Source organism: Camelina sativa, chromosome 10 (assembly GCF_000633955.1).
Source record: "Camelina sativa cultivar DH55 chromosome 10, Cs, whole genome shotgun sequence".
Lineage (NCBI taxonomy): Eukaryota > Viridiplantae > Streptophyta > Magnoliopsida > Brassicales > Brassicaceae > Camelina > Camelina sativa.
In genome coordinates this window covers 18,229,685-18,245,763 of record NC_025694.1, presented here as the reverse complement: position 1 = coordinate 18,245,763, position 16,079 = coordinate 18,229,685, and the positions used below count along the sequence as shown (strand labels likewise).

The window sequence follows — 16,079 nt, the reverse complement described above, 5'->3', positions numbered from 1 at the left end:
CCAAATTATATATGTATATATATATATATATATATATATATATATCCCCTATATATTAAAAGAGAAGCATTTTGGAGAAAAAGCTGATGTGTCGTCGCCAGAGAGCTCCATAGCCAATTTATTATTCACCCTTAGTATTCTATAAAATTACATAAAACTGCCACTGACTATATATATATTTTTTTTGTCAATTGCCACTGCTCTTCAATTTATTTATATACACAACATTTTTCTCCTATAAATTCTAAAATTGGTGAATATTATTCAAAAATTGATAAATATTACCCTACATATTTTCAAAATTAAATTAATTTCACTATGTATTGTAATATAATAATATGACTATATTATGAGATGTAAAACATATATATATATATATTTTAAAAATCATATTTTCATAAATATAAATAATGTTACCTTTCTAATAATTTTATAAAGCTCTAATAGTGAAAGAATCGAAGATCATTTGAAACTGTCTCACTGTTTATTCTTTTGCTAAAAACACTAACTATATTTTCCCAAAAGAACATATGATCACCAATTGAAATGACATGAATATATACTTTAATTTGGATAATTGTGTAGTTAAACATTATATATAAATATGTAGTTATAGTGTTTTTACAGAAATCTTAAAATTTAGAAAATTCAGTTCAAGAAAAATGAAAACAAGTAATAATATTATACCAATAGCTGAGATATATAGGGATCTAATGACCAATAAAAATTTATTAAATCCAGTGATATAATACTGTAACTAAAACCAATTATATAATGGATTTAATGACCAATTATAGTCTTCTCCCTCACGAAACAATTTTATAATTTTATATCTCCATCAATTACAAGCACATATATTACTTTAAAAAAACTAAAAATATCCAAATTAATAGAATTCTTCTTAATAAAATACCTTCTAGTATCTCCTATATAAAATACTTTATATCCCATTTTCTTATTTGCCCTTCTTACACTATATTATTTTCATGAAATTGTCATTAATATAACTAAGGAATATTACATTCAATAATTGAAGGAAATCTATATTATTAATTGGAGAATACACTTAAGGGTTAAAAAAAATCATATCAAACATCGATGTCACCAAACTGACCCAATTTACATATTAGGAAGAAAAAAAAACAGTAAACAACAGATTTATTATATTTTAGGAAATTGTTCAAATTAGTTCCATAATAATCAGTTTATGGGAATTTTTGCGTGGGTATATTCATGTATGACAAAAAACGGGACGAGAATTTTAAGAATAAGAATTCAAGCAGAACATATGCAGACATATTATTTACTCATGTAAATTACAAATAATGGGTTAAATTTGGGTCAAATAAAATTAAACGTTGATATCAGACATATTAGACGGGTCTGATAGCTTGACAATTATGTTTTTTAAATAAAATTATGAAAATAACTCTGCACGTACGTGCGGGTCCGAACCTAGTAGATATTTATAATTAATAAAAAATGGCATAGTTTTAAAAGTTTTGTTAGTCATACACATTTTCATTAATTATTGTATCACATATATGAAATACACTAAAGTTGAATAAAAATAAAAATAAAAAGACATTTGCATTTTACCCAAAAGAAATCCCACTTGATTATTGCAAAGCATTACTCCATCTCTCCATACCCTCTATATATAACTTCATCATCCTGTGAACATAATCCATAATCAAAATCTCAAACATTTTTAAGAAATTGAAATAAAATTATATAGAAAGGAGTCATTAAGGTTTCAAGACATGAAGTTCATTACAATATTATTCATGGCCTTCGCTCTATCGTCTCTTGTTCTAACCAAAACAACAATAGTAGGGGAAGAAGTGAAAGCGGCATGTGTTGTGGCAGATGTTCAAATATGCAAGTCGGCAGTAACAACTGAAACCCCACGTTCAAAAGAATGTTGCGCAAAACTGAATGAACAACAATCGTGTTTATGTGATTACTTGAAAGATCCATCGGTTAGTAAATATATTACAGCTGCTAAAAGAGTTTTAGCGGCTTGTGATATACCTTTTCTTAGTTGTTGAGTTTCCAAATATATTTATAACAGAATCTATAATGTTTTAATCTTCAAAATTATATTTGATATTACTCCCTCCGTTTTAATTTAATTGTCGTTTTGGGACTTAATTTTTGTTTTATAATAATTGTCGTTTTAGATTTTCAATGCAGATGTTTGATGAATATTGCTGTTTTAAAGTTTTAACCAATCAAAAAATTATGAAATATATTTATAAAGGGCAAAACAGAAAATTTAATACTTTTCTTAATTTGTGTGCAAAAAAGTTAAACGACAATTAAAAAAAAATCAGAGGGAGTAGAAGTTTATCATGCCAAGATTATTGACATGATTCAATTGTTTCCTTATATTTATCGTTATCGTCGATGCTCAAAATTCAATATCCACTTGTGTTTTACTCTTTAGTATATTATGATTTTCATGTCTTCTATTTTCTCATATTGCCAAGGGTTAGATTTTGTTACACTAGTCCTCTTGAAAATAGGGATTCGATTTTTCATTGGTATTAATTAATTATTTAGGGTTTTATGGGTAAAACTTGTAAATTGGGAACTATTTTCCAACTTTATGATTTTAGACATTTTTAAGATATAAAAAATGACTGTTATGCCTTTGTCTTATATATCTTATCCTTTATTTTTCTTCCGACCACAATATTTTTCTTCTGATAACCAAAACCTTTGCTTCCTCTCCCGACCACAACCCTCGCTTTCTCGGCCATAATCCTTACTTCTCACCATCATGCTCCATCAACATCGTCTCTGTCAATCGAAAGTCAAAACGCAACTCTTTCGCCTTACAAACATCTCAGTCGCCAACACCATCTCTGATCCAATGAGTTCAATGGTTTCAATTAATTGCTTTTTGAATCAAAGAAACTAAACCCTAAAGACATAATATCTAATGTACCCAAGGACTCGAATCCCAAACATCATTTGATCTCATTGTCACCACCATCAGATCCATTGTTTTTCTCTTAGGTTGGACAAACACAAACTAAAAAATCCAAACCAAAAAAAAAATTAAGGCAAAAAAGTATTTGTAAGTAAATTTAACTTCTCAATTTTGTAACTATAGACTATCAGTCCTATATCCATAAGAAATTTGTGAAATAAAGATTTTCTTGTAATTGATTCACATCATTTTATTTCTTGTGACTAGATAATAGATACTAGTTTACTAGATTTTATATAAAGCCTGACCCAATGATTAAAAACCATATATAATTATGAGAAAAGGACATATTTTAGTGGCATTTATAGATTTTGCCACTTCATTAAAATTATTTTAAATTTTCCATTTTCTTATACTTTAAACACACAATTTTACACGTTATATTTGGGTTGATTTGGATTTATTTTCTTTTAGGGTATAGTTTGGTTATTAATTATGTATTTTATGAAAAAAAACATTTCACTGGATTAATGATGATGTTACAAAGAAATCCCACTGGATTGATGATGATGTTCCAATCCGTGATTTTTTACCGGAAGAGCATGTGTACTTCATTGATACAGGTTTTCGGACTGAAAACACAATGAAACCACCTTCGGCTAAAGCAGCATCGACCGACACTACCTACAAGACCGACGTGTCTATTCGCGACAATACTGCAGCATTGATCGATGCTACTAATGGTGTCAGTCGACACCTCTTTTACCGAGACAAATTGGCCGATTGATGGTTTTTTAGCTGCAGTGGCTAGCTCCAACAAACCGTAATATGCTGATATAGCCAACTAACTTGCTTCAGAAGTGGAACAAGACAATTTCACAGGCTATCATAAAAAGGGTTGTTAAAATTCTTTGTATAAACCTGTTATAATTCACAAAGGCTTAGGTTAGTAATGGGAAGGCTTAGGTTAGTAATGGGGAAAGGAAGAAGGCTAATGGGCCTGTAGGCTAACCACATGAAATGCATGTATTGTACAATCTATAAATATCTAATACAACTCCAGTTGACAAAAAAAGATTCACCACTTTTCTTATTAATTTTTAGTATTTCTTTGTTAATTTTTTTTATTTTATATTTAGTTGCTTCACAAGATTACGATATAGTTTCAAACAAAAAAGACTTGTTTTAACTATATAGTATGACCCCCTAAAAATAACTCATGCTCCGCCACTGGATGAACTTCCGATAAAAGTTAAATCATTAATCATGCTACAGTTGAAAAAACCAAGTTTTTTCTCTCTTCTCTTTCTAAAATCTTTGAGAGGGAGAAAGCTCTGTTTATACTTCCGGCGATTCTTTTCGTCGGTTTTTTTTGTCTCTGGCTAAGTTTGGTTGTATTCCTCGCCTAAGTGCGAGATGTACTTAGCTTTTATGGCTATCTTATTTAGTTTTTTTTTCTTTTTTTTCTCCTTTTGCAGATTCCGTTAAACCTCTCTTATAGATTGATGAGGCAAAAGTTAAGGAAGAAAACTGCAAAAGATTTTCATGAACTTCGGAGTAAGATGCTAAAATCTACCGGAATCTTGTGGTGAAACGAGTGATTTTCTCACTGGAAATTTTTCATGTCCGATCGGATTTTAGCTCTGGTAGAAAGACGATGTTGACTATTGAGTCGGTCATTTTCCACTCTAGACGTGTCTATGACGTGTCCCACTCTAGACCTAGCTTCTTGCTTTGCCGTATCATTTGTATAGGTTTATGTTTGGGCTTTATATTTGGGTTATTGGACTCCTAAAATTCACATTGTATCTTTCTTGTAATCTGCCAATGTTGGGTTAATCAATGAAAATGGATAGCGGACAAAAAAAAGAAAAAAAAAAAAAAGCCAGATTAAAAATGAATAGACGACCTTCAAATGGGTTAAATGGTTAAGTGATACCTGGTAATTTCATTTATATAATAAAGCATTAAAATATAACTTTTCTGGTCAACCTAAGAAGTAACAATTATGATGCTTTATTGTACATAATTTATATTATTATTTTTGAAATACGTCTTTAAAATTTTTGTTATTTAATTTATTTTATTTACAACATTAACCCTTAACTATTTTCTTAAAATAATAATTCCTGAAAACTCATTTAATAGAACTATATTAATCGAACAAATTTATTTACACTTATTGCCATAATAATCTTGACACCATCTATACTTTCTGATGTTTCCAAACATAATTCTATGCATTAAATTTTTAATCCCATAAAAATCTCCAAACATATTTTAATAGATCTTTAGAGACTATATGATCTCTTAAATTTAAATGACACAGCCGAGTTTGAGTAACAAATGATTACAATCGTAATAATTATTATAATGTTAATAAAGTTCATAAAAACGAGAACCCAACTTTTAGAAACTCAATAATCGGGTATATTTAACTTTAGCATCAAGAAAAACATTTAATATAATATATACCGTATTAAGAAACTGAATATTATTCTGCGATAATGTTATCAACTCAAATAAGAAAACACTAAAATCTCTCTTTTATTGCTACGGATCGTAAACTCCTTGCTCATCAAGCATTTTCCATTTATAAATATCAACTTCACAAACGAAACACAACACACAACCAAAACCACTAATATGACGGTTTTGAAACACGAGTTAAACCACTAATATGACGGTTTGTTGTTATATAGCGGGACATGTTATTAACATGACGATTTGAATTAACATTAGTATAAATATAAAATATTATTAATTCGGTTTTGAAACACGAGTTAAATCTTCATTTAATTATTTGGTCAATACCACTAATATAAGAATATTAAACATATTAAATCAAGGTAATTTAACTTTGTAAAACAATTAAATCATTGATAAAATTGTGACTTAATCCGACAATAGCTTATAAATTACATATTTATGTATTTATTTCCCCTATTATCGTTCTAATAATTGACAATCCAAACAAAATTATTATTTAATTAAACAAAACAAACTAAATATACAAAACAAAAGAATTAAAATGTTATTATTTTTTAAAAAATTGTCCCGCGGTGTACCGCGGGTTAAAATCTAGTATTATACATAATAGGCCACATTTTAGTTAACTTACAACTTTTAGTTAATTTTAAATATAAAAATTTAATGAAAATACCTTGAGTTTTTTTTTCCAAGAATTAGATGGATTATATAGTGAGTTTTTGAATTTGAATTTTCAATATAGTAATAAAGATGTCTTCTATTAAAAGCAGTTTATATGGGTTATTAGGTATAAATATAATTCAGTGCATACACAACAGTTGCGTTTTTTTGTAGTATCTTTCGTAAAATTTTTGTTTTTATTTGTTTTTTGAAAAAAAAATTGAAACAGTTGTAGAGTTGTGTCTTTTCACTATATTTTATTCATATTTTTTATCACAATTTTTTGTTCTAATATGTGTGTCTATTTAAATATTCATGTCTTTTGAACTTTTTATATATTTGTCTCTTCATCAATAACTAACAAATCATTGTTCCTTGAAAGAAATTTTCTGTTTTATGTTGAATCTAAATAATTTGGATATTAATATTTAATTTTCAACGCTATTCAATAATCTAAATCAAAATTTAAAAATGATTATAGAAATATAAAAATTTAATAAAACTTAATATTGAATTTACATTTGCGTCTATTTATCATAACTTTCGTTAGAAACTATTTTCATTTATTTTATTTTGTTTTTAAAAGTTGTATATTTTAATTTTAATTTTTCGTTGATACAGTTTCACTCACTATTAAATATATTTTTAATTATAATTATTTAAAAAAATATATATATTTATTCATTATAACCATTAGTTCAATATTCTCGGTTAAGATCACTTTGTCATAATAATTTTTTAATTGTAGCTCTTTATCATAATTTTTCATAGAATATCTTATATATGATTATACTTTAAACAATATTTTTTACAAAGTTGCCTTTATTCTATATAATATTTTTTTATTATAAATTTTCATTTTGATGGTTATGTTTTTAGTAACAGTTTATAGTTTATGTTTAATATTTATGTATTCTAACTATTCTATTTGATTCAAATGATTTTATAATGTATAATTTTAAACTTTAAATTTTATTTACTTTTTTTTCTAAAATTTTCCCCCGCGACATCGGGGATCTGAGTCCTAGTTAATCATAACAACAACCCTCATTCGTAATTTCGTATATATTGCCAAAAGAGTGTCGCACGCAGCCCTAAGCTCTCCATCATCTCCGACGTCAGATTCCCCCCCCCCCAACACTCCATGATCGTTCCCAATTGATCAAATCATGTATATAGCCAGAGCTGCTGCTTCTTCTTCTCGCTCTGCTCTCTTCTCCTTTCGATCTTACTTCCCTTCTTCTTCTTCCTTGAGATCTCCCCCTGTGTCTTCTCATCTTCTTCTTCGCCGCTCTTTTCTAACCTCTTTGCCTCGTTTGAGTCACTGTCTCCACTCGAAACCCTTTCAAATTTGACTCGGTTCTCAGATCAGAGCCGTTTCTCCTGTTTTAGACCGTCTCCAGAGAACCTTCTCTTCCATGGGTAATTTCGAATTTTGTCTCTTTAAAGGGTTTGTTTCAGCTTCAGAGCATCATCCGTTCAGAGGGATCTTCACCACTCTTCCTAAGCCTGGTGGTGGCGAATTCGGAAAGTTCTACAGCTTGCCTGCTCTCAATGATCCACGTATTGGTATGTCTCAAGAAACGACCCAATTGCTATAGCTTCCCAATTTTGTCAGTTAGTATAGAATGAAGCTCAAGGCTGAGTTGGAGTAACAGATTATTAAAGACACTTTGTTTCTTGCCCATTTCGTTAAAGTCAAGTCGAAAAGCCTCTTTTTTTTTTCTTTTTTTTTGTTGATCTTTTATTTGGTTTTGATGCAGATAAGCTACCTTACTCCATTAGGATTCTTCTTGAATCTGCTATTCGTAACTGTGACAATTTCCAAGTCACTAAGGAAGATGTTGAGAAGATTATTGATTGGGAAAACACTGCTCCTAAACAAGTCGAGATTCCTTTCAAACCCGCCCGTGTTCTTCTGCAGGTAAACTAAGGAGTCAGTCTAGAAGATATGCCATTAATGTGTAGTTTTCTATTTCTCAACCTTTTTTTTGAAACTTATGTTTTGGGCAGGACTTCACTGGAGTCCCAGCTGTTGTTGACCTTGCTTGTATGCGTGATGCTATGAATAAACTGGGAAGTGATTCCAACAAGATCAATCCGTTGGTACATCTCTTGTTCAACCAGCTGATTTCTTCTGTTTTTTTATCTTAGGTGTTCTAGTTTTTTTACTTACACCATCATGCCTTCCAGGTTCCGGTGGATCTTGTAATTGATCACTCAGTTCAAGTTGATGTTGCTAGATCTGAGAATGCAGTTCAAGCCAATATGGAGCTTGAATTCCAGAGGAACAAGGAGAGGTTCGCTTTCCTTAAGTGGGGTTCTACTGCTTTTCAAAACATGCTTGTTGTGCCCCCTGGTTCTGGTATTGTGCATCAGGTAATTTTCCTTGCAGCTTGCTATGCTAATCTCTTGGTTCATCTTAAAAATTTTCTTGCTTTTTATAGCTTTCATCTGGTATCAATTAATTGTGGATATTAAAATGCAAGGTTAACTTGGAATATCTGGGAAGAGTTGTGTTCAATACCCAAGGTCTTCTCTACCCAGACAGTGTGGTTGGAACAGACTCTCATACAACTATGATTGATGGGTTGGGAGTTGCTGGATGGGGAGTTGGAGGCATCGAAGCTGAGGCGACAATGCTTGGCCAGGTAAAGTATTCATTTCTTATTTTTGAGTTTTGACTATACTCCATCTACTGTTGGTTAATAAGGCTACTTTCATGGATTCATGTCAGATGCTAAGATCACTTTTTGTTGTTAGTTCTCTGCTTCAGTATATTAATTTGTTAGTTCATCCAAGCTTTCTTTTACTGATGAGTGTTCTGTTTTAACAGCCCATGAGTATGGTATTGCCTGGTGTTGTCGGATTCAATCTTTCGGGAAAATTACGAGATGGTGTTACTGCTACTGATTTAGTTTTAACTGTGACCCAAATACTGAGGAAACATGGTGTTGTTGGCAAGTTTGTAGAATTTTATGGTAAAGTCTTTTTCTTGAACACGTTTCCCGTAAGTTTGGTATACTTGTGTTCGTTGGCCACAATATGTTAAGTCTTTTCTTTTTTGGCATTTTAGGTGATGGTATGAGTGAACTGTCCCTGGCTGACAGGGCCACAATTGCCAATATGTCTCCTGAGTATGGTGCAACCATGGGGTTCTTTCCTGTGGATCATGTTACTCTACAATATCTCAAATTGACTGGAAGAAGTGATGAGACGGTGAATGTTTGGCCTCAGTTCTTCTGTTGCATATATGCAGGAGTCTGAACTGACATAGTTCCTTGGGTGCAGGTTGCCATGATTGAAGCATATCTTCGCGCAAATAACATGTTTGTTGACTATAGTGAGGTGCGACTTTGTCCTTCGTATATCTTGGATTTTTTTTAATCAATTGTGCTTCTGGTTGTTAATCGATTTTTTTGCCTTTTGAATAAATTCAGCCTCAGCAAGAGCGCGTCTACTCGTCTTATCTGGAATTAAATCTTTATAGTGTTGAACCTTGCATTTCCGGACCTAAGAGGTGTGAGATCTGTTGGTTTTAACCACTAAGTATTCTATTTAATTGATTGACCACTATGATGATATTCTTTTCTTTTCACAGGCCACATGATCGTGTTCCTCTAAAAGAAATGAAAGCTGACTGGCACTCATGCTTAGACAGTAAAGTTGGATTCAAGGTAAGCCTTCATACTTGGTATATGGATGTCTAGTTATGTTTTGCACCTATCTGATATAAACTTGCTGTGGACGCACTTGGTGGGTGCTACTTTCTTGATTCGATATGTACATTCTGGGCAGGGTTTCGCTATACCTAAGGAGGCGCAGGAGAAGGTAGCAAAATTTTCTTTCAATGGACAACCTGCAGAGCTTAAACATGGCATTGTGGTGATTGCTGCAATCACAAGTTGCACTAATACATCAAACCCCAGTGTCATGCTTGGTGCTGCTCTTGTTGCAAAAAAGGCCTGTGAACTTGGCCTACAGGTTAGTTTCCACCAGATTTAACTAAACTTATGTAATGTTTTGAATAACTTTGATTCTTGAGTTAATCATTCCACCCTTAGGTTAAGCCTTGGACAAAAACAAGTCTTGCACCAGGTTCAGGAGTTGTTACAAAATACTAACTAAAGAGGTACTGCCCTGCGTGTTGCACATTTCCCGTAGTTAACGCTTTGTAATTTCGAGCTTTGGTGGACACATTTAACAGTCGTACTCTTGCTGCAGCGGCCTGCAAAAATATCTGAACCAGCAAGGTTTCAATATTGTCGGTTATGGCTGCACTACATGCATTGGGAACTCTGGAGAAATTGATGAATCAGTGGGAGCTGCCATTACAGAAAATGGTATTATTGAGATTGAAAAAATAGAATTGGTTAGCTTTTGTAGACTATAGTGGCATGCAATAATATTTTCTCTGCGTATTGTCAGACATTGTGGCAGCGGCTGTGCTTTCTAGGAACAGGAACTTTGAGGGCCGTGTTCATCCATTAACAAGAGCCAACTACCTTGCATCTCCACCTTTGGTGGTTGCCTATGCTCTGGCTGGAACGGTACACAGTTTTGGGGAATTTTTAAGAGTTCAGTATGTTGCCTATTCGATTGTACTTGACCAATATATTATATATGTATGTGTTCTATTTCCCAGGTTAATATTGACTTTGAGACAGAGCCCATTGGCAAGGACAAGAACGGTAAGGATGTCTTCCTCAGGGATATCTGGCCCACCACAGAGGAAATTGCTCAGGTACTTACAACTTAGAACCATTGAATGTCTTTCTCTCCAGGTACACAGTTATGAAACATTCTATGGGCATATGCTACAGGTTGTTCAGTCCAGTGTGTTACCCGACATGTTCCGAGCTACTTATGAGTCCATCACCAAGGGAAACCCGATGTGGAATCAGCTGTCTGTTCCTGAAAATAATCTATACTCATGGGATCCCAAGTCAACTTATGTACACGAGCCTCCATACTTCAAGGACATGACCATGGATCCTCCAGGGCCTAGCAATGTGAAGGATGCATACTGTTTACTGAACTTAGGCGATAGTATCACCACAGACCACATATCTCCAGCTGGAAGCATCCACAAGGACAGCCCCGCTGCAAAGTTTCTCCTCGAACGTGGGGTTGACCGCAAAGATTTCAACTCATATGGTAGTCGACGCGGCAACGACGAAATTATGGCTAGGGGAACATATGCTAATATCAGACTTGTTAACAAGCTGTTGAATGGGGAAGTTGGCCCCAAGACGGTTCACATTCCTACTGGAGAGAAGCTCTCTGTCTTCGATGCAGCCATGGTTAGTGTTTTGTTAGCTTAATTTTTCCAAAGAAGTTCGGTGGGTGTATTATTGATTGTATAATGAAGTAATGATAATGTCTGCTTTCTCAGAAATACAAAGCAGCTGGTGAGGCCACCATTATTCTGGCTGGAGCCGAGTATGGTAGTGGTAGTTCACGTGATTGGGCTGCCAAGGGACCCATGTTACAGGTTCGAACCTCCCTCTATATCTCTTGCTCTCTCTCTGCAATTAGTGTCCTATGTTCTCTTCTTTTTTGTTTTTTCTCTGAGACAAAATTGTTGTCTTTTGCAGGGCGTTAAAGCAGTGATCTCAAAGAGTTTTGAAAGGATTCACCGGAGTAACTTGGTGGGAATGGGAAGCATCCCACTGTGTTTTAAGTCGGGTGAGGATGCAGACAGCCTTGGATTGACAGGTAAGGAGCGTTACACCATCCATCTCTCAACCGATATCTCGGAGATAAGACCAGGGCAAGATGGTACTGTCACTACAGACACTGGAAAATCTTTCACCTGCACAGTCCGCTTTGACACTGAGGTATAATATTTGTACACACCATTTTTTAAAATGTTTTTGTAAAAACTAATGGTAACTGTGCTGTGCATAGGTGGAACTGGCGTACTTCAACCACGGAGGCATTCTTCCATATGTGATCAGAAACTTGAGCAAGCAATGATGAAGCCTAGAGAAAACTTCTGAGTTGAATCCACTTATCGAGAAACACTGAGGAAATTCACTTATAAATTTTGTTTTGACTGAGATCGAGCTCTCGTGAATTTTTCCAATGGCAAATTTTATAATAATGTCAGAAATAAATTCACAATAAATCTATTTACGTTCTTCAAATAATCTCTTATTTTCATTTGCACTAAACGATCAGATTTCACCACTGAAACTAAACTATATTATAAACAAAGCTCTTAAAATTTTATCAAGCTTGTTCTCACTGCAAACTTTTAGACCTTTTAAATGTGCCTTTGTTAACCAGTTTTGTGCTCTTAATAAATTACCTATTCGTTAACAACGTTTCATGGCTAATGTATGATTTTCCCCGCATTCAAATTAGACAAAATTGGCTTTAGTTAATTCTCATTCGTGTTTAGTCGTTTTGAGGTTGATGTTTTGCTTTTTGCCAGCTATTTTCCAACTGGTAAAACACTCTACTTGCTTTCAAAGGTTTTCATCACACAGCTACTGGCTTAATCCTTTATCCATATAAACCTAATTTTTGATTGGGTCGGGTTGGTTTGACCGAATTGGATAATTAAATATTTAGAAAAATACTGCGATAACTCAAGGCTTGAAAGGCTCATTTTATCCAAAAAGGTCTTATAAAAATTTCTCCATGGAAATATGCTTTAAACAAATCTGACAAAAAAAAAAAAAAGCCACATAACCTAAACCACATCGACTGATATTTATATATTTTTTTAACTTTTTTTTTGGTGAACTGATTGATTATTTTTAAAGATAACATTTTTGATTTTCAGAATTCTTTCTAAAAAAATGATATTAAGACGGTTTTTTGTTTTACTGATTGTTTGTGGTGGAATTGAGAATAGTATTATGAACATGGTTAAGACGTAAATATATTTTATTAGAACATACATAAATATAATTTAATAATTTATTATTGAAATTAATATCATATTGTTAAATATCAGTATAATATTGATTTGAGCCAATTAAGTATTCTCCTTTTAATATGATTGAGTAAAAAGGATCCTTTAACAAATTAAGTATTCTCAAATTGCAAAACAAAAGGATCCCACAAAATCATCAGAGGCAATATATACTAAATCCATATAATTATCAAAAGATTCTAACTAGACTTTTTCAAAAGGTGAAAATTCATTTGAAGAACCGTACTCTATTAAACTTGATTAGAATCTATAGAATCTCAAGCTTAATAGATAAATCTCAGCTATTATCATTTTCAGATAATAAAGAGGTTTTTTCCGTAAACAATGACCGTGTCTTAACCAATTCCAAAACTCAACCATTTTTAAAAAATCAGTAAAACAATTATAAAAAAGATTCAAGCAAGAAAAAAGATTTTGATATGCTACTTCCAAAAATAGAACAGAAAATGCACTCAAGCAATAGATATTGGTTGGATGTTATTTTTGATTTTTTTTTTTTTTAAATGCCAGTGATCTCTAAAATATCTCTACACAATCATAATTTAATTAAATCGGATCATTTAATACAAAATTAAACCCAACAGTCCATTAGAATAGGAAACAAATATGGTAATCAATATTCATTTCTGATCTCATATTCCTAAAATCGGAGTGTTGGGATTAATTTGTTTCCTAATATTTCTGAGCAAATTTGGTAATCTATATTCATAACTAAAATCGGAGTCTGTCAGTAACAAATTTGAGCTTTCAATACTATCACTAACCATCAATATCGTAATCTATAACCATTCTTGATTGTTATCTAATCTTATATTTAGTAAGAATAGAATACCTGCAGCATAATAACTCAAGTGTTTCTCTTGTTCATTTTGAAGTCAAGCTATCCTCATGTCAGCAATCTTTGCAGATACTATATTCCTCTGGCTCATGATTACTATATTCTTTGGAAAAAATCTAAAACTATCTTGCAGTCTCTTTATTCTCCCATAGTTGATTCTGAAAGAATCACCTTACCTATCATCTGTCAACCTGGTCTGTGACGATATGATTCCGATTGAGTATCTTCTTGGGAGTAACATTATGGAAATATTTCCATTAGAAACCCCAATAGTAGAACGAAACAACCAAAAGCAACAGTGCAAAGCATATAGGAAAGAGAGTTATGTTCTTGTTGATGTTGCTTCTCGGATCAAATGGGAAACCACATTAAGCATATAGGAAAGAGAGTTATAATTAGAATCCAAGGAGCCAACATCAATGTGGTTTACCATTTGATCCAAAAAGGTATGATCTAGTCTTAAAAAAATTTCTCCATGGAAATATGCTTAAAAAAACTGTCAAAACAAAAAAAAACCACATAATGTAAACCACATCAACTGATATTTATGTTTTTTTATTTTTTTTGGTCAACCAATTGATAATATTTAAAGATAACATTTTTGATTTTCAGAATTCTTTCTAAAAAATGATATTAAGACGGTTTTTTGTTTTACTGGTTGTGGTGGAATTGAGAATAGTATTATGAACATGATTAAGACATAAATATATTTCATTAGAACATATACAAATACAAATTAATAATTTATTATTCAAATCAATATCATATTGTTAAATATCAGTTTAATATTTGATTTCAGCCAATTAAGTATTCTCGTTTTAATATGACTAGGTATTAGTGCACGCAATGCGTGGTTACATGCATAATGGTTTTTGTTATATTTCTGAATATTTATAAAAATAATATAGTATTTGGTTCTTTTTTTCTATTAATGATCAAAAAAAAAGTAACTATGTATATTATGTATAAATATTCCTCATTTCAAAGTTTATATATATAACTATAAATATAGCTAGCAAAAAAAAATATGAAAATTTATCTAAAGACATTTTATTTTGAAAGATAAATAAATTAGTGAGAGAATGAAATTTATAGTAATTATTGGGTAGGAGTTACATTTGAGTTAAAATGTAGAATTACACATGACATTAGATTCGAGTTAATTAAAAATAAAATTTTAAACTGTTTTGTTGTTTATAAAAGGAATACCAAGTGGCCCAATGCAATTTTAACTTACACATGAATTGGTTTCTTATAACTCATATGAACTTCAATCTAAAGATTTTTAAAATCCCACGAAAAACTTCTATCTTTTTGGTTTCTCTTTTTTTTAATTTTCACTCATCAATTTAAATTCTATTGCTAGATTTCATACTAATTTTTTCATCTTTAGAGGGTTTAATTAGATGGTATATTTTAAAAATTATATTACTTTTCTATATTTTACTCCATTTAAAACATCAAAAACAATGTGTATATATATATACATTGTTTTTACAATGATACTTGATTTGATTTTTAACCTTTTAAAACTCCAAAAATATAATTTAGAATTAAGCTTTTACAATAATACTTGATTTGATTTTTTTTAAACCATACAACAATAACAACAAAATACACAAAAAAAAAAGATTTGAGATATAGTTGAAGAGGATGGGAGAATGAAAGAATGAGAGAATGAGTATTTATAGGAATATAAGTGATGTAAAATTATATTTAGAAAAATATTAGTTACAATATGAATTTATTATGTGTTTTAATACAATTAAGTAGTGGAGAATTATAGATAGGAGTTACAATTCTAACTTATTACATATGTGGTTTAATACACTTGAGTGGAGATTTAGAGTTAATGCATAATTTATATAATTTCAGTTTTATATTAAAATGTAAGTTAAGTGTCATGATTAAATATATTTTATTTGTGATTTAAAATAAATAATTTTTTTAATTGTATTGCTTAGTGAACCAATAAATAAAAAGAGAGAGTGAAACTTTAGCACATGATTGCAATATATATATAACGTAATCGATCACTCTTACGCCTGAAGGTATGAAAAAAGCCCAAACCCCATTTCCGTTAAAAAGAAAAAGCCCATATTTCCTCCTTGAAGAACTTAAATCATAAGTGGCAAAAGAGTAAATAAAAAGACTAACAAAGGGGCAAAATGGGAAAAGACCCTGGACAATTCTTTTTTTTTTTTTTT

The 16,079-nt window shown here is 31.5% G+C and overlaps 1 protein-coding gene, 1 long non-coding RNA gene and 1 pseudogene across 2 annotated transcripts; all 3 read left to right on the top strand.

The window, feature by feature from the left end:
- LOC104720475 (non-specific lipid-transfer protein 2-like) lies at nucleotides 1,764–2,051 on the top strand. Its single transcript, XM_019231067.1, has one exon. It carries the CDS (start codon nucleotides 1,764–1,766, stop codon nucleotides 2,049–2,051), a length of 288 nt encoding a protein of 95 aa, XP_019086612.1.
- LOC109126927 lies at nucleotides 4,029–4,822 on the top strand. The gene is made up of 2 exons (XR_002033641.1): nucleotides 4,029–4,299; nucleotides 4,417–4,822. It is a non-coding gene; the product is annotated as an uncharacterized LOC109126927 (long non-coding RNA).
- LOC104719264 lies at nucleotides 7,173–12,253 on the top strand (annotated as a pseudogene).